The sequence below is a fragment of the Pogona vitticeps genome, chromosome 13, assembly GCF_051106095.1.
Source record: "Pogona vitticeps strain Pit_001003342236 chromosome 13, PviZW2.1, whole genome shotgun sequence".
NCBI classification, from domain to species: domain Eukaryota; kingdom Metazoa; phylum Chordata; class Lepidosauria; order Squamata; family Agamidae; genus Pogona; species Pogona vitticeps.
Genome location: NC_135795.1, coordinates 1,277,504 through 1,301,433, shown reverse-complemented (window position 1 = coordinate 1,301,433; position 23,930 = coordinate 1,277,504). Strand labels below are relative to the sequence as shown.

Here is a 23,930-nt window from a genome sequence, read left to right as displayed (position 1 = left end):
GGGAGGCTGACGGAGGAGGCGGAGAAGGAGGCGGAGAAGGAGGCAGAGGCTCGGGCGCCGCCCGGCTCGTCCTGCCCGGTTGGCACCGCCTCGGGGCCGGCCTCGCTCCCTCCCTCCCTCCCTGCCTGGCTCTCGCTCCGGCTCTGGCTCTGGCGGTGGCCGGCCGTCGGAAGCGCTCCGGGCGCAGCGCGCAGGCAGGCAGGCAGGCAGAGCAGGCAGGCGGACAGGCGGACAGGCGGCTCCGGCGCTGCTGCCGGTCATGGCCAAGGAGCAGGAGGCCGGATCGGGCCCGGGCCCCGGGGCGGGGGCGGCGGGGGGCGGCGGCGGGGGTCCCTCCGGGAGCCTGTCGCGCCGCCGGCCGCGCCTCTGCCCGATGCGCAAGGGCGAGACCGGCTACGGCTTCCACCTGCACGGCGAGAAGGGCAAGAGCGGGCAGTTCATCCGCAAAGTGGAGCCGGACTCGCCGGCCGAGGCGGCCGGGCTGCGGGCCGGAGACCGCGTCGTCGAGGTCAACGGCGTCAACGTGGAGAAGGAGACCCACCACCAGGTCGGTGCCCCCCCCCCCTCGACGAGCCTCCAGCGGCGGGCAGAGGGGAGCGAGCGCGGCCGGGCTGGGAGGAGAGGGAGGGTGGCCCCTGGGGAAGCGCGGGGGAGGGCTCCGTCGAGCCTCCCGCTTGCAAGGCAGTCTATCTCGGGAGCCCCCTTGGCGCGGCCAGAGCCGCTGCTGGCCTGCGGCAGAGGCCGGGCGAGCGCCGGTTGGCCTCCTCGGGGCCCGCCGGTCCCTAAAGCGGAGCAAGGCGCCTGGAAGGGCAAGATACATGGCTTGAGACCGGACTGGAAACGGTTGACTGTGGTTTCTTAAAAGACTCCAACCCCCACCGCCTCCCGGAGAGGAAGAGGTGCTGGCCGGGTGTTCAGCCTGACCTGGCAGAAGAAGTTGGCCTATGGGGCACCTTGGTTTCCTGAGAGGGGGGGCGTAGGGGGAGGCTTGCCTGGGTGTTTTTTCCCCCCTGCCTCAGGCAGCAAAATGTGTTGGGACAGCCCTGGATCCAGTGCTGCCCCTCTGGTTCTTTGAACAGTGAATGCCTGGAGAGGGCTTTGAGGGGCATCGCAGGTGCCCACGGGCTGGGCTGGGCTCCTGAGAGGGTGGAGGGTTCCCAGTATGGCACTGGCCGGCCCTGCCGTTTGCCAGGGTGAAGCAGGTGGCTGCGTTGGAAGATCTCGATGCTTTCCTTCTTTGTTGCCCGGGGATGGAGAGAGAGGGACGTAGGTGGCACTGTCACCTGTGTGCCCAAATAATTCGGCTGGTTTTCGTGGCACTGTGACTTTTTTTCTTGGGGGGGGGTAGCTCCTCGGCAGCCTCAGGCAGAAAAATTTCTTGGTTCTTGATGCACTAAGAAGAAGACGGTCCCGGCTCCTCGCCTCTGTGGCTGCCAACAAAGGGGTTCAGCCCAGGTGGTGTCGCCGGAGAAGGAGGCGGCCCCTCTTGACCGGGTGCTCCTTGGCAAGTCTGGTGTTTGTCTCTGTGTGAGACGGGATGCAGTATTTGATCTGTTCCTGGCTTGGAGACACACTCATGTGTGACCTGTTTGTTGTGGGCCTCCTGGAACCTTCTTCCTGAGTCGCTGTTGCTGCTCTTCCCCGGATGGGAGTGAATAACGCAGGCGTGGAAGAGCCCCTTTACTGCTCGCCGGGAGAGCTGGGATGTGCCCAGAGGTTGGCCTTGGTCTCCCTTTGAGCAGCTGCTGCACTCTCTGGGGCAGAGCAGGCTTGGCCGTGGCAAGGAGGGTGCCCTGAAGGGGAGAAAGCAGCTGGGAAAAATTCCTGGCCAAATTCTTGTGGTTTGGTAACCTACCCATGTTGTGCATCTTAGATGCCCGCAGGAAAGCATGGCATGGCATCAACTCGGTCTGTCCTTAGGATCTGGATGCGAAATGTCCATTCCATTCTCTTCCCTCCTCTCTGCCAGGCCCTCCTCGGATCTTCCCTCTTTCCTTGTCTTGTCTCTGAGTTAGGAAGCCCCCCAGTGGGATGGGCTGCCGGCAAGCCAAACGTCTCATCCCCTTGATGGAAGGGCCGGCCTCTGCCAAGCTGGGAGCCGCTCTGTCTCCTCTTTTGACTAAGACCTGTTGATTGATGGGTTGCTTTTTATTATTATTATTTGGGTCTCCCTGGTGCTTTTTCAGTGTCTCCTAAGTTGGACACGTCGGTGTTACTGCAGGCAATACAATGGCAGGCGCCGTAGATTCCAAAGAGCTGGTCGTGAATCACAGAATCATAGGGTTAGAAGGGTCCTTCTCCAAAAAGGATCACCTAGGAATCCCCCCTTGCCAATGCACAAACCCAGCCCTCAAACATCTCAGAAAGATGGTCACGGAACCTCTTTTTAAAATTCCCCAGCAAAAGAGCACCCCCCCCCATTCGCTCGGGCAGCCCATTTTCCTGTCTGACATCTCTCCCCATCGGGACGCTTTCCCTAAAGTTCGTAGGAGGGAAGGAAGAATCATTGGGAACTCTAGTAACTGTGGGTCAATCCCCACCCACTCCCACCAGACCCTGAATCCTTTAGGAGTTTTCTGTTTAGGGAAAAAGGAATAAAATATAGGAAAGGGCGGAGGAGGTATGCGAACTACGAATTTGTGACCTTCTCGAAGGGTGGATTTGCAGTTCATCACAGAGTGTCTCCCCGCTTGGTGCCATCTTGTCTGGGGGGGGGTGCCCAGGCTGGGCGTCATGGTAGCGGCACATGATGTACATGAATAGTGCCCATGGAAACTGGCGGCCGGCTGGAGCACCCGCTCGTGGGATTAATGAGAGAGAGAGAGAGTTGCCTGCAGTCAGCTCAGGAGCTCACCCGAAGCACTTTGGTACGGTCTGAAATAATTTGCAAACCAGGGAAGGGGTGTGCGGTGCCTGGAAGCATTAGCAGAGGGGGGCTTTTAGGTCCTCATTTCCCTGCCACGGTCACGTCATTTTATGGGGTGCCGAGGCAGCGGCCTTTCCTTTGTGACCTTTCCCGACTCTCTCTCTCTCTCTCTCTCTCTCTCTCCCTGCTTCTGCCATTTCCCTCCCCCTTTCTTTGAACAACAACATCGGCTAAGAAGGAGAAGACAGCATGGCTGCAGGCTTGAGTTTCAGCCGGGGAGCCGTGCCTCGGGGAGCCCTCGGGCCGATTTAACTCAGGGGCAAGGAAAAAGGGTCAGCGCCCCAAAACGAAGGGGAAATGAAAGTACCGTGGCATCTTTTAAGAGAGGCACATTTATTGCAGTGTGAGATGTTGTGGGTGGCTTTTTTCAGACCTGTGGCGTGAAATGTCTGGATACATAGAGCAAAACATACACAGTGTAGGCAACAGTTGGCTTTGTTTGTCTGAACCCTGTGTTTGTGTTTGATTTTGCCCTGTTTTTGTTATTGTTTGTTGGTTGCCTTTGTAGCTTATACTTTTTCCTCCTTGGTGCATGCTTCTAGTCCCTGTGCTGCAAAGGAAGTTAAGCACAGAGTTTTCTACGGGGAGCCCCAGGGGATCTCAGAAGCTGCCTTGTACACCGATGGGTTGTCCAGTGATGGGTCATCGCGATCCAAGACAGCACGATCACGCAAGTCGGGTTGCAGGGGCTGCTGATGAGGAGACAAAGGATCGTGCCCGCAAGAGACAGAAAGCAAAACCAAAGCAGAAAAAGAAGAAGACGCTGCAGCATCTTAATGACTAACGGCTATCTTTTAATGTCAGCTTTCGTGGAACATTGTCCACTTCTTCGGACATCAGAATCATGTGGCCTTTTAAATCTTTTGTGGGCTTTTGCTTTATCATCAGAGGCACGAAGCATTACCCCAATGTGCCAACGAAGGGGACGATGTCCATCCTCGGTGTTTTGGACTCGAAACGTGCAATCGATGTGTGGGTCTCGGAAGGGCGTCCACCTGACCAGGTGGTTGTTCTGCTGCTCCAGGAAACTTCAGGGGATGCTCAGGCAGCCCCGAAACACAAGCAAGGGGGACAGGTTTTCACTCCCAGTTTTGAAACGTACACTTTTGCAGTGTTCAAGGGTGCCGGGCCCTATTTTAAAAGGGGAGACGTGACTCCCAGAGGCTTTGGGGAACCGTAGTTTTGGACAGAAGAAGAGTCGCCCAGGGAGGGCTGGTGGCCCCCAAATTGCCTTCGTGGCTCTGAAGCTGAATTTCACCCCACCCCTGAAGTTTTTCCCCCCCACCATTCTCTCTCTGTGTGTGTCATTTCTTCAATCACCTTGAAGAGCTCTGGGTCATCACCGTGATAGCTGCATAATTGAAAAGTGTTTATTCTGTAGTTATTCTTGGCCGCCGCCTGTGGCACGAAATGAGCAGGTTGGACTCGACCTCAGGAGCCAAGAGTTTGGTTTTGGTTTGGTTTCTGAGCCATGGAGGGGTGTGTTATGTGTCGATTCAGGCACAGAGCCGGCCAGTTTCATAGGGAAAGCCCCCGGCTGAATATATATGGGGGGACGCTTCGCCTAAGGTGGGGAACCACGGACAAGACCCTCAACTGCACGCTGCATCAAACTAAACTGCCCATCTTCCCTGAATGGTCCCATGGATTGGGGACGGTGGGCCCCAAGGCCTCTGGGGGTGAGAGGATGGAGATGAGTAACCTCCTCTCCAGATCTGAGTGAGGGAAAGAAAGCTCCCTTCATCTCCGTGTCACTCGTGTCGTTGGCTTCTAAAGATCAAAATATACACAAAATGCAGGTGCCGAAAGACTCCCTGGGTTGTGAAGAAAGACACAGAGAACCCATTCAGTGCTTTAGCTTCTTAAATAAAGCAGTGCCCCGTCCTAACCTGGGCGCGATGTGTGCGGTGGCACACATTTTTTGCTCGTGACGTGAGAAGATTGACCTCCCCAGGTCATCGTTCCCTTGATGCAGAGCTGCTCCAACATGCTTTGTGATTGTAAACTTTGGGAAGGAGCTGCCCGGGTCTGAAACACTTCGAAATCCGTTCACTTTAAAGTAGCCTGGTGAAGGTGAGGGTGGGGGGGAGGGAAAAAATGACTCAGAACAAAAAGACGGCTAGAAATCTAGGATGAGAGATTAAGAGGGATAGAGCTGGTTTAAGAAGATTAAAAAGAATGTCTGTGGTCTTTTTGGTGTAACGCAACACCCTGCCTCTATTTCCCTTCATGCTCCAGCTTCTGACGTTGTTCCTTCCTCTACCGGGTTCACCTGCTCAAAAATTCCCTGTCCCTTAAAAAAAACATCTGCCCGTTCTCCCTTGCTCGCCTGACATAATCTCTGCTTCCTTCATCAAATCCTCCCTTAAAATTGTCTCAATTTGTGTTTTGGACCACAACTGTCCTTCGCCTCGTTCCATCATTCCTGGCAGATCCATGGCTAGGAATGATGGGTCCTGTAGTCACAAATGTCTAGAAGAAGGCACCATCCTGGCTGGCGGGGGGGGGGGCGACAGCTGTGCCAAGCCCACCTCTTAGAGAAAGCCTTCAGGGATTCTCCACCCATCTTTGATTTGCTTCCTTCCCTTGGCGTTGAGACATGGATGCGAAATATGTCCTGGAGAGACTTCGCTCCTTGAGGAAGGGGCATCGAGTTGGTTTTACAGTTCAGATTTCATTTTGGTCATGTCAAATTTAATGCAAATGATGACGAGGTTCATAAGATTGGTGGCGCTGTGGACAGAGCCACTGATGCATGGCACAGAAACATTACGTTTGCCTGTGGATTTTGGGAGTTTTTGCCCAAGAAAGCACCATGATATAAATGGTTTCCTTTTTTTTTTCTTTGAAATCACCGATACAGAAGTAGGAATCATTCTGTTGGGGAAATACAGTCCCACGTGCAGAGAAATGAAATGGTCTTAGGGTACGAAAAGAGTTTGGATGTGATTTAATTTTCAAAATTCTTTTCTACTTCACCCGTCAGGCCAAAGGGCACCCAGAGCCACCGGATACGAGATGTTATAACAGGGCAGAAATTCTACGCTTGCAATGAAAAGAAGCAACACAGAAGGACAAAGGGAAGGGAGGGGTTGAAGATGGGGCAGAGCCCCCCACACCCCTGCCCCATCTTGGCTTCTGGCAGGTGGCATGGTGTCTGCCAGGTAACCACAGAGGGAGAAAAGAGCAGGAACGGAGAAAGTGCCTTTGGTCCTGGGGGAAGGAGTCCTCAAAAATCTATTTATTTATGTATTCATTTAAAATATTTTTACCCCACCTTTCTCCATGAAAAAGGACCCAATGCAGGTTACCACAACAGTATTTAAAGCTGAAAGTAATGAGTGTTCAACAGTGGTTAACATCATTAAAATACCATATTTAAAACTACGGACAATGAATAAAGAGGCGTCTTACATCATAAGTAGGCAATATTAAAGGAAAGATCAATAAGTATACCATTTTTAAAAAACACAATTTTTTTTCCTCTCTGGAGGAGCAGATCTTTTTATCCAAGTTGATGGGTTGGGTTTGAGCTCCCCCCTTCTCCCTCGGCTAGGATGGGATTTAGGAAGGCGGTTTCACGCAACGTTCCTGGGTCGAGCCATGCAGCCTCTTGACGACGCTTTGGATCCGTCCTGCGCATGGCGAAGCAGAAAAGCAGATTTGACGGAGAGCAGAAGGCCTTTCCGAGGGTTCTCGGGCTGTCGACCATGCAGTGCGCTCTAGTCTAGATGGATGGCACACCTTTTTATTGTTTCCAGAGCTCACCAGTGGGCAGAGGAAGGTGGAGAAGAGAATTTTTTACAGCTTCCAGCCTCAGCGGTGAGCTGGTTTGGACCAGGGAATGGCCCTGGCTGTGGGCTATAGGTTTATCAGGGAGGCTCCCTCTCATCCACGGAGCCTGACTCCCGGACCTTGCCATGTGGGAGATGAATAGAAAGACACTGCGGCTCAAGGTAGCATCTCATCTGGTACCATGATGACTGGGTTGTGTCATTGCTGGAAGACATGACAATGCCATAGTTGGCTTGGACAAAGCAGGTTTCGTGGCCATTGTTGGTTTTTATCTTGCTCTCCGCTTCTTATTTTCTGGGATCGTTTTTGTCCATTTCTGCCAGGTCTTTGGTGAAGCCAGAAGGATCAGACGAGACCGAATCTCCCTCTGGCATTCATAAATACTTTTTAAAAATTCACTAGCTACGTAAATAGTCAAATACAGTGGTGCCTCGCTAGACAGTTACCCCGCATGACAGGTTTTTTTTTGCTAGACATTGACTTTTTGCGATCGCTATAGTGATTCGCAAAACAGTGATTCCTATGGGGGAATTTCGCTGGACAATGTTTGGTCCCTGCTTCGCAAACCGGTTTTCGCTAGACGACGATTTTGACAGCTCCCTCCGCGCTTTCAAAATGGGTGTTTTTGGGACCTAAGCTTCGCAAGACAGCAATTTAAACAGCTGATCGATGGTTCGCAAGGCGGCTTTCCTATGGCCGATCTTCGCTAGACAACAACGATTCTTCCCCATTGGAATGCATTAAACAGGTTTCAATGCATTCTAATGGAGAAATGCTTTTCGCTAGACAATGATTTCGCTAAACAGCAATTTCAGTGGAACGGATTATCATTGTCTATCGAGGCACCACTGTAAGAAGAAAAGAGGAAAACAGTCATGAAAACATACATTCTCCTTTCACGCCCACATTGCAGCTGTTCTGGTGCTTTCCTGTTTGAGGGGGAACCTGCATTCACTGTCTTTGTCCTTCCGCTCTTTTCCCGCCAGGTCGTGCAGCGGATCAAAGCGGTCGAATCCGAGACCCGTTTACTGGTGGTGGACAAGGAAACCGATGAGCATCTCCGGAGCCTCCAGCTGACCTGCACGGAGGAGATGGTGCACACCGGCATCGTGGCGAACCCCGAAAGGTCTCTGGCCAAACCGCCCAGCACCGACAACGGGGCCGTCTGGAAGCCTCCGGCGGAGCTCGGCAGCCGGAACAACCTCAAAAGGCAGAAGCACAGCTCACGTTCGGAGAGCGAGAGGAAGGTAAGGCTCTTTCGCTGGGCAACTTCACGCCATTGTCATGAGTGGAGGTCCTGATCCACGGATGAGTGGAGAACCTCGGAGGACTTCCCACGAGGGGGGGTGCCCATGGATTGGTTTGTGTCTCCTTTTCTGGCTTTTCCTCGCTTTCTGCATTCCCAGGTCCTTTCACCCTCACAGGTGCGTTTGGTGGGGCCACGGGAGAGGGCCATCTCTCTGGCTAATCCCAGACTTTGGAACTCTCTGCCACTGGAGGCCAGGCTGCCCCCCCAATTTTGGCTGTCCTTCTGCAAGCAGGCAAAGCCCCCTTTCGCTTCAGGCAGGCTTTTTAAAAATGGCTGTTTGTACTTGACTGCCTTGAATATGTTTTGGTGTTGCTTTTGTTGATTGTTGTAGGGTGGTCCCTGTTTGATTCTTTTAAAGATATTTCTATCTTTACTCTTTTTTAGCTCTTAAATATTACTTTATATTGATCAAAGCCACTCTGGGTCCTTTTTAAGGAGAAAGGCTGGGTTAAAAAAAAACCACACGTTCAAATAAATAAATGATAACTGTTGGTGAGATTTTGATCGAGACGACTGGTTTTGAGAGCCAAATCTCAGCGCGAGAGTAAAGCATGGCATTCAGCCCCCTTTCCACCTTCGTCCGGTTTCCCCTAAGTTCTGAGAAATGCCTCTTCCGCACCACTAGCACCTTTTCCTTTGGTGTGTGCATTCACACAAAGCAGAAGCCGAGTCATTGAAAAGACTCAAAGAACCCATTCGGTGCTACTGCTTGGAACGAGAGGACACCAGCGGCTGTTTTAATGTTTCCCAAATGTATGCAAAAGCCAGTCTGTGAAATGGCCCAAATCCCTTTGGGACAGACTGCTGCTCTTCTGCAATGAGGACTGAAAATCATTTGTTGTCGTGCGGTGATGAACCTGGTCAGGATTTAAATTTCTGCTGTAGGACTGCCAGTCGGTAGCATTCTTGAAGCAGAACGGGACTCTGTATCCTCTCTCCTCTGCATGCTTAATTTTTTTGGGGGGGGGGCTTGGAAATATCTGACTCTGTGCAGAACGAGAGAACAGGGTTGGAAAGCCACGATGGACCTCTTTGTCTGAAAAGTGGCGTTGTGCATTGGGGGGGGGTAGGCGTGTTGAACGCAGAGTGGCAAAAAAGCAGCAAGAAGGGCCGGCTGGAGGCTGTTTGCTGGTGAGCAGAGAATAATCCAGGAACGTGGGGAGGTGGGGAGGGTGGCCGAAGAAGAAGACGTGGTGGTCTTCCCTTCATCCTCGGCAAATGAGGTCAAGAGGTATCGCTGGGGCTCTGTTTACAGCTGCCTGATTGGTGTCAGGAGCAGCTTCTCCAAACGAAACGAGGCTGAAATCTTAGCCCAGTTAATTCCGACCGCCTGATCTCGGAGAAGGAAGGGGCCTGTTTGGAGTTTGGAGCGTGCAGCCGACTAACAAACAAACAAACAAACAAGGCATTCTGCGACAATGTAATCTCGATTCTACACCCCACGAGAAAAATTATGGGAATTAAGACGATTTGGGTTGCGTCCTCCCTCCTCCAGCGATTCTGGATCTGCTGCCGCTCGGTGGAGGGAGCTACGGGGCAGCCCTGGCGTCCCGTCCTTTGCTAGAGTTTTTCCTCTCCTCTGCTCCACCTCGTGGTTTTTTCATATCAGGCACCACCCATTCTTGCCTCTGCAGAGACTAGGAACTTGTTTGGTTGAGATAAAACGAGAGAGTCGAGGGGCGGGAAGCGGGGAAATCTCCAGAAAGCAAGGTCTTACTGAGAGTTCGAAGTTCTGTCTTTCGCAGGGCAGGGGTTCGGGCGTAAAAACTGGATGCACCCCACCCGAGGGGAGGAGACGCCCTGGCATGGGGCTGAGTGGCGCCTCCCCTGGCTTGCAAAGATAAGCTCTTGTGACACCCAGTGGAGGCTGTGGGTCAGAGAAGCCGTGGCGTGGGGCACGTGTGTTGGGATCATGCCAGATCCCTCTCTCTGAGGATCAGAAGTAGCTATGAGGATGGGATGGGAGGAAAAAGAACATGGAGGGCACACAGATTATACGTATTTGGACTTTGGAGGGCAAAACTAGGTGACGTATGTCATGCTTCCACCCAAGCCCTGCTTGTCAGAATATTTGGCATTTATGCTAACAGGCTGAGCGTCTGGCTTTTAGAAAAGGTTAGCTTCACCAGAAGCTCATGATTAAGGTTAAAAATAGGAAACTGGCGGTGTATTGGTTCAGGGAACCCTTTCAGGAGACAGTACAGGAGAAAGAGGCCTGGTCTTGTTTACAGGAAAACCAAAAGGGTGCTGTTCTGTGTTGTTGGTTATGGTAGGATTTTGCCTCTCTCTGGCTGGGAGAAGCAGGAAGTGAGGAAGAAAGAGGCAGAGGCCCCAATCTACAGGTAGATCTAGAGAAGAGCAGAGTCCAAATCCTATTTGAGCGCTCTTGTCTGCCTATTCCCAGCCCACCCGTTCAAGGTCACATCACTTGGCACAGGGGTTAGTGGTCACTCTAAGAGTTCCTGCACGCGTGCGCACAGACAGAGATGTTATAACTCACTGATGAGCAAAACACATGCCTTTCTTCCCCATATTTGTTTAAAAATTTGGGGATACTGATTGAGCAGTGGCCGCTGTTTTGGTTGAGGCAGGCTAACAGGATGGCGGTCCCTTCTAAAATCTGCTGTCAAGTGCAGATTGCCCCTCTGCTTGTTTAACAAGATGCTGTGCCAGTACCTTTCTATCTGTTGTTTTTGTGGGATTCCCCCCCCCCTTTTTTTTTGCAGGCTGTGTGATGTGCTTTCTTAGCCCTGTCTACTCAGAAGTACGCCCTGTAAATTTAAATTCCTGCGCATGGGCCCAAGGCGGAAGCCTCAGCCTGTCAAGAGGTGAAAAGAGGGCAATGCGTTTGATCTGTTGACCACTTTCACAATTCTGTCTGTGCTTTTTATAGTGGACGGATCCCCTTGAGAGGCTAAAATCAGGCCAGCTGAGAGTTCGGGCATGAGAACAGCAATATAGTCCAGAGACTCTCTTGCAAATTTGTTTCCGGTCCTCCTTGGCCTGCCGCGGCTTCGCATTGTGTGGAAACGCACATGCGCAACCCCCCCTCCTCTCCATGTCATCACCAGGTCAGGTTTAGGAAGCTTAAATTACAGGCTGCTTGACAATATAGTCCTGGAGAGAAAACTGGGCATCTTTACTGACTCAGTCCCGTTTTGACCATCTCTCGAATCCTTGTAGATATCATGAGTGTTCGTATTTGTTTTTCGAGAGAAGAGCAAAGTGAATCACTTTAGATTCAGATCACTTTGTAGAAAATAAAAGCCACAAAACCGGCAATTATTTTCGTTAGCCTGAATAATGTTCCGCCTTCATGCGCAAGCTTTCCAGTGCACCGGAGTTCTTTCTCAGGCTGGGTGGTTGAAAAACAGGATGGGGGGGGGCACAGAAAGCTAACAAGTTGTTGAAATATTTTCAGCCATGAGAAATGCGGTTAAAATCAGTCCCCCAAGATGGAGCAGAGAGTGCCGGCTGGATGCCATTCCTGGAGGCATCACAAGTCATCTGGCTGTGTCTGTGATGGACTGCCGGAAATATTTCCTGGGTCCGTTGCCCTCCCGTATGTCCTGCTGCCTTGCTTCTCTTCCCTTCCTGTCCCCGGGAGATGATGAGCGAGCAGGAGAGGGGAGGACCAGAGAGAGGAAGGAAAAGAAGCATCTCTTCACCCCATTTTCCTTGGTTTGGGGGTTCGAAATCCAGGGGGACTGGTAGGAACAGGTCTGCGTGGATCAGGAAGCTCTAAGGCAAGCCTTTTTTTGGGTGAGGGCGGTGGTTGCTCCTTGGTGGAGGGCCCCAAGATCACAAATCCAAGGCATTGTGCAATTCCGTCTTGCGAGACTCACACACACAAACACACACAAATCTGGAAGTTGCAAAAGATGGAGGGATGTGGCTGATCTTGCCTGGTTTGGGCTGCTCAGTGGGGTCTGGCTTGGCTTGTCGCTGGGAGGGAGATCCCCACCCCACCCCTGGGAATATGAGGCACGGTGTTTGGGAAGGTTGTAGCTCAGATGGAAAGCCTCTGTTCTGGGTGCAAATGCTCCCGAGGTTCCCTCTGTGGGAACATCTCCAGGTACGGCCAGGAAAGAGTCTTGGCTGAAGTCGGCGCTCGGAGTGCAGGCCTGGATTGGACCCAAAGCCTTGATCCGGTGTGAGGTGGTTCCCTAGGAGTCTCAGAGGAACTCGTTGCCTTTTGAGAACTGCTGGAAAAGAGCTCAGGAGCTGAGACATCGGGCAGTAGTGCCAGAGGCTGGGAGTTCGATTCCCACCCACCCCCCAGGGTGCCCCCATGATCCACAGGTCCCTTCCCACTTTGCAGTTCTGAGATGATAGTGATGATGATTAAAATGCAAGACTCTTCTATTGCTTCCGCCGCCTTGGATGGACCCTCCTTGACAGTCTCCTCTTCTTCTAGCGAAGAGGCGCGATGGACGTGGACCGGAGGCTCTCCCCGGGCATGGTCTCCAGAGCCGATCCTTCTGGCCCTCCCCTCTTCCTTTCCCTGCAGCCCCTCTCGCTTGGGAACGCCGGTGGCCTGATTGTTTTGGACGTGGGGCGTTTTGGTAGGAAGCCTCTCCTAAGGAGGAAGGTCCCCACCCTGTAGCAGAAACTTCCTTTGGCCGAGGTATTTTTAGTGGAACACAAAGCAAGTGGAAATGAACCAAGGGTAGGAACGAGATTAGCACCAGGATGGGCTGGGCCCGCTCGGCTTTTGTTCCCCGGGGGGGGGGGGGGACACACACACACACGAGGGCCTCGGGTTTCGGGACTGCTAAAGGAATGGCACATTCCCAGGAGAAAGGGTGGGGGGCCGAGGCGTCTCTGGGCTTGGAGGTCTTTGGCCCAAGCCTTGGAGATGGGACGGAGCTGTCTCGTGGGGCCAGGAAGACTTCGGAACGGCAAAGCAGAAGAATAGCATGCATTTATCATGTCACTAGACCTCATGGCTGCTGGGAGATTTTAGAGAAGATGATGCTGAGGACCAGGGGCCCCTCAAGGTCTCCCGTCACCCCAGGGTTGTGTGATGGGTCCTGCTTCTTTCTTTTCTTTTTTTCTGTTTGGGGAGCACCTCGGTTGAAGTCAACGGACGTGTAAATGACTCTACTCCTGCCCTGCCCACAAAGCGTTGAAGGTGGTGGGAAGGAGTGGTGGTTACTGTGCTTATCTGGGCTTCGCCTCGGCTAAACGGGCTTTTTTTATTCATTACGAAACCTGTTTGACTGGTAGAAAGAGTGGAGCTAGGGAAGGAAAAGAGGAAGATGAAATGGGAGATGGATTCATCCCCTAAATGAAGCCACAGCCTTTTGTTTATAGGAGCTGAGCAGGGCTGCTGAGGACAAGGCGGTTTGGAGGGTCACTCATTCATGGGGGGGCCCATAAGGTGGAGGCCATTTGATGACATGTAACAACCACAGCATAAGAGAGTGAGTTTTCATGTATACTTTTATGTGTGTGTCTTTATCTACATACGCACGGGTACACCCACACGTAAAATCTCTCCAATTCCTGTTTTGAGCCACTAAAATATCATGAAGAGGGCAAACTTTGGAGTCCCTTCAGGCTGGGCGCTGGAGAACGTCAAGGTGATCATGGTGGAGAAAACCCCAGAAACATCGAGAAATGCTGGAATTTTAGGATCGGTGGTCAAAACTAAAACCCCACGACGGAGGCTGTAAACGGTCGCTCTAAAAGGCGCCCTTCTTCATCCTCCTCCTCATCCGTTGAGCAGGATAAGAAGCGTGTTGTTTCTGTAATCTAACTTCCTTTATTTGGTAGCATTAATTGGTAAGCCGGGAACGGTCAAACTCTCTCCCTGGCCCCTAAGAACATTACGTGGCTTTAACCCATTTAGGGGCCGGTCGGCTGGAGCCCGGGCTCAGTTTTGGCCCCTGGGTCCCCCCCCCCCGGGAAAGACTTCTCTAGGGTGGCTTTATTCCCGTTGATGCCCCTCTTTAATCTCTGACGTCTGACCGGTAAAAGCGTCGGCCTGGCAAACAGAGCGCCATTCAGGCGAGCGAGGCGAGGCTCAAAAGTGCTGGACTGAAAGTTCTCCGGAGGGCCGTATTAATTCCATTACAGGGGCTGGGTAAACGAGGGAATTAACTGGGTCATTTAAGAATCCTGAGCTGCTTTGGGCTGGGATTTCTGAGGAAGGAGCTCTCGGGAGCTGCGCCTTTCTCGTGGGGGCCGAAGAGGTCTGAAGCTCCCCGGCATGGAAAAGCTGCAGGGTCAACGGGGGGTCTGATCACCTGGGTGGGAAGGGCAGCCTATCTGTTGCTGATTTCAGTGATAGATGGCGGCTTGCACGGCTTGTTTTCCAAAAATTAGAAGCTCCTCTTTGGATTTGGGCTGCATTGGCCCTTCTGGACCACGTGATGCCGTCTTTAATATGATTTCCAAAGGGGTAGGCATGTTGGGACAGCTCAAAAACATCACATCTAGTGGCCCAGAAAGACTTCCCAAGCTTTGTCTAGTGGAAGTGTTATGTAGACAGCAGTGCAAATCTTGAGATACAGTGCTGCCTCGCTATACAATGCTAATCCATTCCATTGAAATCGCTGTTTAGCAAAATCATTGTCTAGCGAAAAGCATTTCCCATTGGAATGCATTGAAACCTGTTTAATGCATTCCAATGGGGAAGAATCATAGTTGTCTAGCAAGGGATTGGCCATAGGAAAGCCACTTTGTGAAATGCCGATCAGCTGTTTAAATCGCTGTCTTGTGAAGCTTAGGTCCCAAAAACACCTGTTTTGCGAGCACAGAAGGAGCTGTCAAAATCGTCATGTAGTGAAAATCGGTTTGCGAAGCAGGGACCAAACATTGTCCAGCGAAATTCCCCCATAGGAATCACTGGTTTGCGAATCACTATAGTGATAGCAAAAAGTCAATGTCTAGGGAAATACTGTCATGCCCGGTAACTTTCTAGCGAGGCACCACTGTATAAGGAGCATGGCCTCCGGAGACAGTTTGTCAGGTGGAACCATACAAATAGATTTGGGCAGATATTGGTATTTTTCCAGCAACCCAAGGCTTAAATAAGTGCCGAAAGTGACAAAAGACTGATGCCAACCAACGCTTAGAAATGATCTCTCGCTAAGCGTTTCTTTTGGTTCGCCTGTGTCGCTTTGCGTGGACGTTGAGTCCAGGGTTCAGAAAACTTTCAGTTGGACACCCATCTGCTGAAGCAGCAACCCCAAAATCCAGCAGAGAAGATCATTGCTAAGGGTTTCCTTAAGATCGTTAAGGATTTCTGAGGTTGATCAGAAAGGATTTTCAGATGTGTTCATTTTAGCACTGGTCTGCTAAAACGACAAAAAACCCAGCAGAGAAGATCAGTTCAAAAGCTGTTCCTCAAGATCTTTGAACCATTTCTTGAAGACGGAGCACTTTCTCAGAGGGAAGAGGAGCGGGCTTTTAAGAATCAGTGTGAACAGATACCCTGTAAAGGTCTGTGCTCATTAGGCACAACTGACACAAAGGAGCATGGGAAGAAACACCCATCTGGATTAGCCCTTCTGCAAACCTCCAGCAGTGGCAGGGGAGTGTGACTCTGTTTTTGAGTGTGCTGTGAATCCGCTCCAATTTTTCACCTGCATTTTAGAAGCGTTATCCAAGGTCCTGAACCACAGTCCCCCAAACAAGTTCAGCCTCGTGGGTGATGGTTGTAAAGTGTTGGTTAAAACCTGGACTGCATTCGAAGCTTATCTCCTCCGTTCTCCAAATTGGAGTCACTATCTGCCACTGCGTCCCAGAGCTAACCTTCCTGCTCCCCCTGTTTCTTAAACCACAGGCAGAAAACAGCCGGCCTTGGTTGCTTGGTTGCTTTCACTGACCTGTGCAGAGGTTTGAAATATCTCAGCTAGGATGTAGAACAATGCATTGGGGCCATAAAGTTTGCTAAATAGATGCAAAGCCTGTTTGATAGACTGGTTGAAAGCCCTTTTGGGAGTCAGTGGCCCTTATAATAGAGACGGAGCCGTCATCCACAGAAAGCTCACAGCAAGCCAGCGAGCAAGTGGCTCAGACTGATAAGGGCATCTGTTGGGATTTTACCAACACCGAATTCAAAACGTTGGCCGCTTTCCTTACCAGGAAAGAGTTGAATGTTTTGGATCCTTTGTGGTGGTGTGTTGGGCTGAAGGTCAGAAGAGAAGGCAGCCGTACCTTTGTGTATTCGGATGACAAATCCGAGAATTATAATGGAATGCTGTATGTCATGTCTTGTAGGTCTGGTTCTGTGCAGTTTCTCTCATGAAAGGTGTCTCGGAGGGATTAAAATGTCCTCTCTTCATGCACGCGGGTTCATTTAAGGTTAGATGATTTCACAAAGGATCTGTAATGGATGGTTGTTAGCAGTGGTGGTTGAAATGGAACCTCCATGTTTAAGAGCAGCGTGCCTACAAGTATCATATGCAATGGGCAAATAATATGTAACCTCAGGCCGTCTCTCTCTCTCTCTCTCTTTGGAAGGTGGCATCCAGAGAAATAAGGTTTGCTCTGGTTTAGCAATACCTCATTCATGCCTTCTGGCATCTTTAATGACTGCCGTTCGGTTGTGGCTCCGTCTGGAGATGTATTTGTGTACCATGGAAATAACTAGAACAAGCGTAATCGCAGATGGGTTCTGGAGGCAGAGAGGCCAGGCAGCTCCTGTAGTTTATAAGAAGCCCATCTGCTTGTCTCTCTTTATTCAGTTTTATGCCATAAGGAGCCCGTTTGTTTTCAAACTGATGATCCCTGAGCGATGGCGTTGACAGCGAGTGGTCCTCCGTTTGCAGGAGCTGAGCTCCTAAACAGGACGACCTTGGGTTGGAAAAAACCCAAGCTGCTCAAGAGTATTCAGGATGGCTTGTACGATGGAAACAGAGCCTACCTTTTCCTAAAAGTCCTGCTAAATTAATAGTTTATGCCAGGAATAGGGAACGGGTGGCCCTTTGGCTGGATGGATTTTACCAGTTCTGCACCCTCTCAGTAAGTGTCCATGGCTGAGTGGAGATTTGAACTCGAGACTCTTGAGTCATAGTCCATCACTCTATGCCGTGCACCACCCTGGGTATCCCCCAGCTTAGACATCTGGAGTTTCTTGTTTTGCTTCTTGTTTCTTGAAGTGTTAGAAAAGGACGGTTAGGGGACGGAAAGGCGTCGTGACAAGTTCGGAAAAGCAGGAGAGAAAGATTTGGATCTCTTTATTGTTATATTATTCCAATGCAATTAAAGAAGTCTCTATTAGGGTGTCAGATAAAGGGCCTCCTGGTGGAAAGGATCAGTGGTGGGTTTAAATACAACAGAAGGTGTTTCCTTGTCATGAGGAAAAACAACTGATTTCAGTGAAAAGTGGGCTCATGCCACGTGGTTTAGCAAAACCACGCATGGCTGAGTTATTCCAGGATTTTACTGCTTCGGCTCCAGGCAGGAGATTTTTGGATTCTTTCGCACATAATGGAAGAAAGCTGAGCCAGAAGCCTTTTCCCTACCATGCTAGATTTCCACATGCAGGGATTTTTTTTTAAAAAAAGTTATATTAATATCCGGGGCCATTCCCAGGGGTAGTTTCTTATCTGCTGTACGATACAGCCTGCTGCGCCAGCTTCTGCCGGATGCTGGTGAAAGCGCCGCTCGGCTTAAACTGCCTGTAAATGGTTGCAGAAAATACTCGCTAGGATTGGAATTCACAGTTTTCAAAGGCGCAATATTTTGCATTAGCAAGAGAAACTGGCAGGGGGACGTTGCTGACGTCTCCACTGCGATGGTGAATTTTCATGGATTCTGTTGAAGGAACAAAGCTGTCATAAATAGATCCATGGCTCATCTTGCAGGGCAAGGTTTGACATTCCTTAAGATGGTCTAAATTAGCAACTTAGCCTTAATTAACAGTACTACTGAGTCTCCTGAGTACTCTTTTTATTTTGGCAGCCATATATAATCCATATCTCTGTAAGGGAGGGGTTTTTTAAACAAAACCTTCGGCCTTGTTGCATTGAATCTGTTTTTGGTGTCGGTTTTGTTTACTATTTTTAGAGTGGTGTTTCTTTGATTCTTTTTAATATTTGCATACTTGTTGTTTTTTAGCTGTTAAATAGAGTCTTTTAAAAGAGGTCAGCTGACTCAAGCCCTTTTTAAGGAGGAAGGCGGGGTGAATAAATAAAAAATGAATTAATTCAGGGGTTGGTGTGAAAGACCTAGCAACCCAAACTCATATGATTCTTTTTTAGTTGTCTTCGTTGAAATCTGCATTTATAACTTTCAGGGTAGAAGGGGGAAAATGACTGTGGAATAAAGCAGAAAATCACAGCAGTCTTGTGATCAGTGGGTTTGCCTGTTTCTGTATTTAAAAAATGTTGCATCCAGATGTTACAAAATGTAGAAAGTGCCCAATTTAGAGGTGAATTCCCTCCCCTTAGCTGCAACCCTCAAAGGAGCAGAGGAGACGTGGATTTCCCCGGGAACAGTGTGTGGTTGGAAGCTTTTACTGGGGCAAACTGGTTGGGAACGGCCATGTCTTAAATCTTCCTTTTTAAACACCTTCCCCTGGTAAATAATATTTAAACTGCATCGGATCCGTGTTTTGCAGTAAAAGAGAGGCTATGAAAGCTTCTGCCAGGAGAAATTAAAGTAAACAGATGTAAAGTGCCCGGTGACACTGCTGCTCTTCCTCTCAGGACAGGGAGGAAAAGACCGCTGCCTTTTATAGCCATCTTCCTTGACCTCCAGATGTGAGTAACTACAGCACCCATTACCCCCTCCAGCCTGGATGTGATGGCCATGCCGACCGGTGGGGATTTTCAAGCTGCCTGACTGGAAATAAAAACACCATGCATTTTCTCTCTCTCGGGCTCTTATCAGAATTTTTGAGAGCGATTGGGAGTCCTTGTCTCGTGCGTGTTTATTTTGGGTGGAATGCGGAGGAACGAACAAAGACTCCTTTAATTTCGAAAGTTAATCCAAAGTTAAGCTTTTTACAGGAAGTCGAGCAGAGTTCTCAAGTTTTCTACCTCGAGGTTCTCTTTTTGGTTTGCAAAAAAATCTCCATGCAGGTTCTAGCAGGGTGGGAGATGATGAGGAAGAGACGGACGTTGAGGAGACCCCAAACCAGCAGGATGGCTCGCCCCTTGTAGGGTCAAAACACCAAGACCGCCCCCCCCCCGTGTCGACCCTACAGCAGGAAGTCTGGCCAATACCTCTTTGTTGCTGGTTCAGTCCGTTCTCCATCTGCAGCCATCCTCAGTTCCCGGATTGGGGCGCTTTCATACTACTGTGGGGCTCGGCCTCAACATGGGGCGGCTGGAGTCCCCGCAAATCAGATCCATTCTCCCCCCCCCCGGGAGAGTGTCATTTCTGCCCAAGTTGCATTTCAAAAAATAATGTAGTGAGTAGGAACCAAGTTACTTTACTAGCATCATGAATTACTTTTTTTTTTTTTGCTTTACTTTTTTAAAAATTACTTTTAAGAGCTGTTTTTAAAGGATCCATTTAAGGACCTTTTGAGAGGATGTGTACAAGTTTTGGGCTATTCTCATCAATCATAAAGAGAGGTTTTTGTGTGTGTGTGTGTGTGCGCGTGTGTGTGTGTCTGTGTGTTTACAGTAAAGGAAAACCACAACTCTTGGAGAAATATCCTGCCTTCAGCAGTTTCGCCTCCTGATTTTGACTCTCGAGTAGGTCTACTGTTGCTGAGGAGGATGGCCAGTTTCTGGGGATTTATTCCCCTTAGCTCACTGGTTCTTAACCTTGGGTTACTCAGGAGTTTTGGACTGCAACTCCCAGAAGCCTTCACCACCAACTGTGCTGACTGGGGTTTCTGGGAGTTGCAGTTCAAAATCATCCTCTGCTTTTGAACTTTCCTGCCTCTAATATCCTCCTAGCCTCTGCCCGGCCAGCCTTCCTCCTCCTGCTGCTCCTCTTCTCTTCTCTGTGCCGGCAAACCCTTCCAAAATACTTTGTACGCTCTTTGTCAAGTTGCTGTGGCCGCCGGAGATAAGTCGGGAGGAGCAATGCTGGGAATGTTGGCCTGGCGGCCGGTGCCCGGGCCTCAGCGCTGGCTGTACAGTTCGGACTCAGAGATAAGCTGTGGAGGGGAACGGTGTTCGTGGCTGATTAAAAAAAAAAGTTATCTGGACAGGCTGGGCCTTTCTTTCCACCCTGCTGTGCCAGGCAAAAACCGGAGCGAGATCCTGAAGGTGCTTTGGGTTCACTGCCTTGGGCTCCTTTAATCTGGAAAGGTGGCGGCTGGTGGCTGAGCTATTTAGACTGGAAGGACACCTCCGTTTGCACCCAGAATAGCCTCGGGTGTCTTCTGGTTCTTGGGATGGGAGACAGACCCCCCCCCCCACTTTGGTTCCAAAGAGAATCTGGAGGTTTTGGAATAGGTCTTGATTCAGTCCAAAAAAATCTGTGGCCCATCCGGTTCGGTTTGTGTCCAGATCTGAGTCTAAGGTTGTTTTTGATGTCCCCTTGCTTTTAATTATTCAATTGTATTTTAATTAGCATGCATTGTAATTGGTGTTTTTTAAAATGTTAACTTCTTATGTTTTTAATTCTGTTCTTTTCTAAGCTCCAGCCTAGACCAAAGGGTGGCAACTTCCGTAAGAACGTTAAACACCATTCTGGATGTTCCTGCTGCTTACATATAGCTGGGCTCACTGACTTGAGTCGCCTAAAACATTCCTGTCTTGGGTCTTGCTGCTGGCCGGCTGTGGTTTTTGAGCGGCTAATCCAGTGGAGATGGGGAAAGTGGCTTTTTGCTCAGCCGTCTGCGTGTCTTGAAAACACTGGGGATTACTTCATTTTGCTTGGAAAAAAATAATAGCATAGAGAAATGAATCAAATCAAGGGCAGAGAAACTGCAGAGGATGATGATCCTCCGTGTTGGTTTTCTCTTCTTTTTTTGTCCCCAGGATACTTGATTCCCTGGGATAAAAATAAGGGAAGGTATTCTCTCCTGTACAAAGAAGCAGCCTGAGGGGGACAGAGTTAAATGTTAAATGTTCATTCTTACCCAGTGCTCATCCCCCAGTCTCTTGCGACTGTTTCTCATTGAAAAACTGACAGCACGCAAGGGACAAGCATCTGCTCGCCAAATGTAATTTGGCCCTTTGCTGGTCGGGGGGCTGTGATATATGATGGTGAGCCTACGAATAAGCCTCCTAGGTAGCTCATGGTTTGCAGCGGGCTAATTCTGCAAAACGTTGCCAATAAGATGCACGGATGGCGTTGCACAAAAGGCGAAAAACATGAGCTGCCAGCTAGTTAAGTCTGCGGTCCAGAACTGGCCTCAGCACCCATCTGCAGCTTCGGGAGATTTGCTGAGAGTTTGTTTTTATGAAATGCATTTCCCTGCTTGCTCCCAGTTGGGATAGAAGGACGGTGAGCCTTGCTTTGCAAAACACACGCACACGCACACGCACACACACACACACACACACACACACACACACACACACACACACACACACACACACACACCTGATGTGTTAACCATCCAGGTATTTGAAGAAATGTCATTCTTGAAGATGGGGGCCAACTTATTTGGTGGTATTCCTGAGCCTAGGAACAGACCTGGTGGATTCATATTAAACATCCCGTTTCTCCCCTCCATTCCAGTAAGATGCATTTATTTATAAACACCATGTTTGGTTAGTTATGACTTCCTTAACTGCTCTTTTTTGGATTAAATAAAAGTTGAGAGTCTTCTTGCGGCATCTGAAGGACTAACAGATTTATCACAGCAGGGAGGTTGGTGATCTGTAATCCCTCACCAGACGCTTCGTGACAGTTTTTTCTGGGGAACTTTGCTAAATGTAGAGCAGCGACGGTCACGGAGTGTGCAAACATGGTTCTTCATCCCAAATACTTTTATTGGGTTCTGAGTGGACAGCAGATTCCCTATGAGGTTTTGCACGGCTTGTTTCTCTGCTGGCTTGCCTCCCACCATAAAATAGAATGAAGGGGTTTGTGGAGATCCCAGCCTTGTGCCTCGAACAGCTGAAACTGATCTAAGAGAAAGGGTGGTGGTTTTGAGTGCTTGAGAAATGGGAAACAGAGCAGCCGGTCTCCAGGTTTGGCCTCCCAAGTAGAAATCACAGTTTGTAGGACTTTAACACACACCCCCAGGCTTCCTGGTGAAGAGCATAGGGTTGGCTTTTCAAGATCCTACCCTAAAATAGCAAAAGGGATGTGGTGGCGCTGCGGGTTAAACCCCAGAAGCCTCTGTGCTGCAAGGTCAGAAGACCCGCAGTCGTAAGATCGAATCCACGCAACGGAGTGAGCCCCTGTTGCTTGTCCCAGCTCCCGCCAACCTAGTGGTTTGAAAGCATGCAAAATGCAAAAAATGCGAGTAGATAAATAGGTACCATCTTGGTGGGAAGGTAAACGGTGTTCTGTGTCTAGTCACGCTGGCCACGTGACCACGGAAGATTGTCTGCGGACAAACGCTAGCTCTATGGGTTGGAAACGGGGATGAGCACCGCCCCCTAGAGTCGTATACGACTGGACTAAATGTCAAGGGGAATCTTTACCTTTTTTTTACCCTAAAATATCAGGCAGGTAGTTTCCTATTTCACCCGAGTGCCCGACTGGAGAAGCTTCAGGCTGCCCTGCCAGGTGGGCCAATAACTCTGTTTCTGCCTGCATGCCTTCCAACCATACTCTTCCATGAAGCAAAGGATAGGATAGTGTAAAATAGTGGTGGAGGAATATGGTTGGTTGGTTGGTTGGTTGGTTGGTTGGTTGGTTGGTTGGTTGGTTGGTTGGTTGGTTGGTTGGTTGGTTGGTTGGTTGGTTGGTTGGTTGGTTGGTTGGTTGGTTGGTTGGTTGGTTGGTTGGTTGGTTGGTTGGTTCGTTCGTTCGTTCGTTGGTTGGTTGGTTCGTTGGTTGGTTCGTTGGTTCGTTCGTTGGTTGGTTCGTTGGTTCGTTCGTTCGTTCTTTCATTCATTCGTTTGTTTCCTTTCTCACTTTTCTGCCAACGGAGCTCAGGGTGGCAGATGCTTTTAAAAACATAATACATAAATAATTACAATTACTTTTATTTTATTTTCCAATGAAGGGATTCTGGGGCAGCCTTGGGGACCACAAAATCCTGCTCGAGGGTGTTCCCCCCCCAATATTTAGCCAGTGGGTCGCAAGTGGCCTCTCTTTGCTCCACCTCCTACACCATACTGCTGTGAACGGATTTATTCTTCCTCACAATCCTTCAAAGTGGAGCAGCGCTGAAGGATGCCAAAAGTTGAACCAGGCCTGGCATTTGTTTGCGCAGAGCGGCTTTTTTTTTTTTTTTTTTTTTTAAGCAATGAGCAGCCTTTTAAATCAGGATGAGGAAAGACCATCGGGGCTTCTCACTGAGTTGCTTCGTGCGGCTCGTGGGGCCACTCGCCTGCCTCAGATCCTTCCCTCCAGAGCCCTGAGGAGATTGACTCTGGCACTGAGCGGCGAGCCGGCTCCGCTCTTCACAAACATCAGATCGCTGGTATGGGGTATGAATGGAGGCGATTATTCCTGCCTCCTTTCCATGGCAGGGGCCCAAGTTGGCGCACTCGGAGCGTGGCCTCCAGTAGCCGTCTTCGTGATGGGTTGGTTGGCCCAGCCAGTGGGGAAGGGAAGAAGGCAAAAGGGTCTGTCTGTGTGTCGCAGACTCCCTCTGCGGCGTTGGTTTAAAATTCTAAAAATACCTTCTCCAAGTGCAGAAATTCATCAATGGGAGTTCTCTGAGGGTGGGCTGGAGCAGTCCAAACAGCTGAGGGAGTCATTTTCACTGAAAGAGCCGATAGCCTTTTTCCAGTTAGGAAGAAAGGCAAAGATGTCCGCCTGTTTTGGAAACCTACTTATTTATTAGCATTTTTTTTCCATTTCATTTCTGTCCCGACATGGCGATCCAAAGCAGCCGGAACACGAACGCATTGATGC

The 23,930-nt window shown here is 50.0% G+C and overlaps 1 protein-coding gene across 3 annotated transcripts in view; it reads left to right on the top strand.

The window, feature by feature from the left end:
- NHERF2 (NHERF family PDZ scaffold protein 2) overlaps positions 1-23,930 on the top strand; it is a 46,305-nt gene continuing 22,375 nt past the window's right edge. Inside the window, exons 1-2 of one of the 3 annotated variants that reach the window (XM_072982838.2) lie at positions 1-547; positions 7,708-7,968. In XM_072982838.2, coding sequence (XP_072838939.2) covers positions 260-547; positions 7,708-7,968 — 549 coding nt within the window. In that variant the 5' untranslated portion in view covers positions 1-259. Of the gene's footprint in view, positions 548-1,931; positions 2,868-7,707; positions 7,969-23,930 lie in introns of those variants that run through there. The other 2 variants (XM_072982837.2, XM_020804806.3) reach the window with 2 other exon arrangements.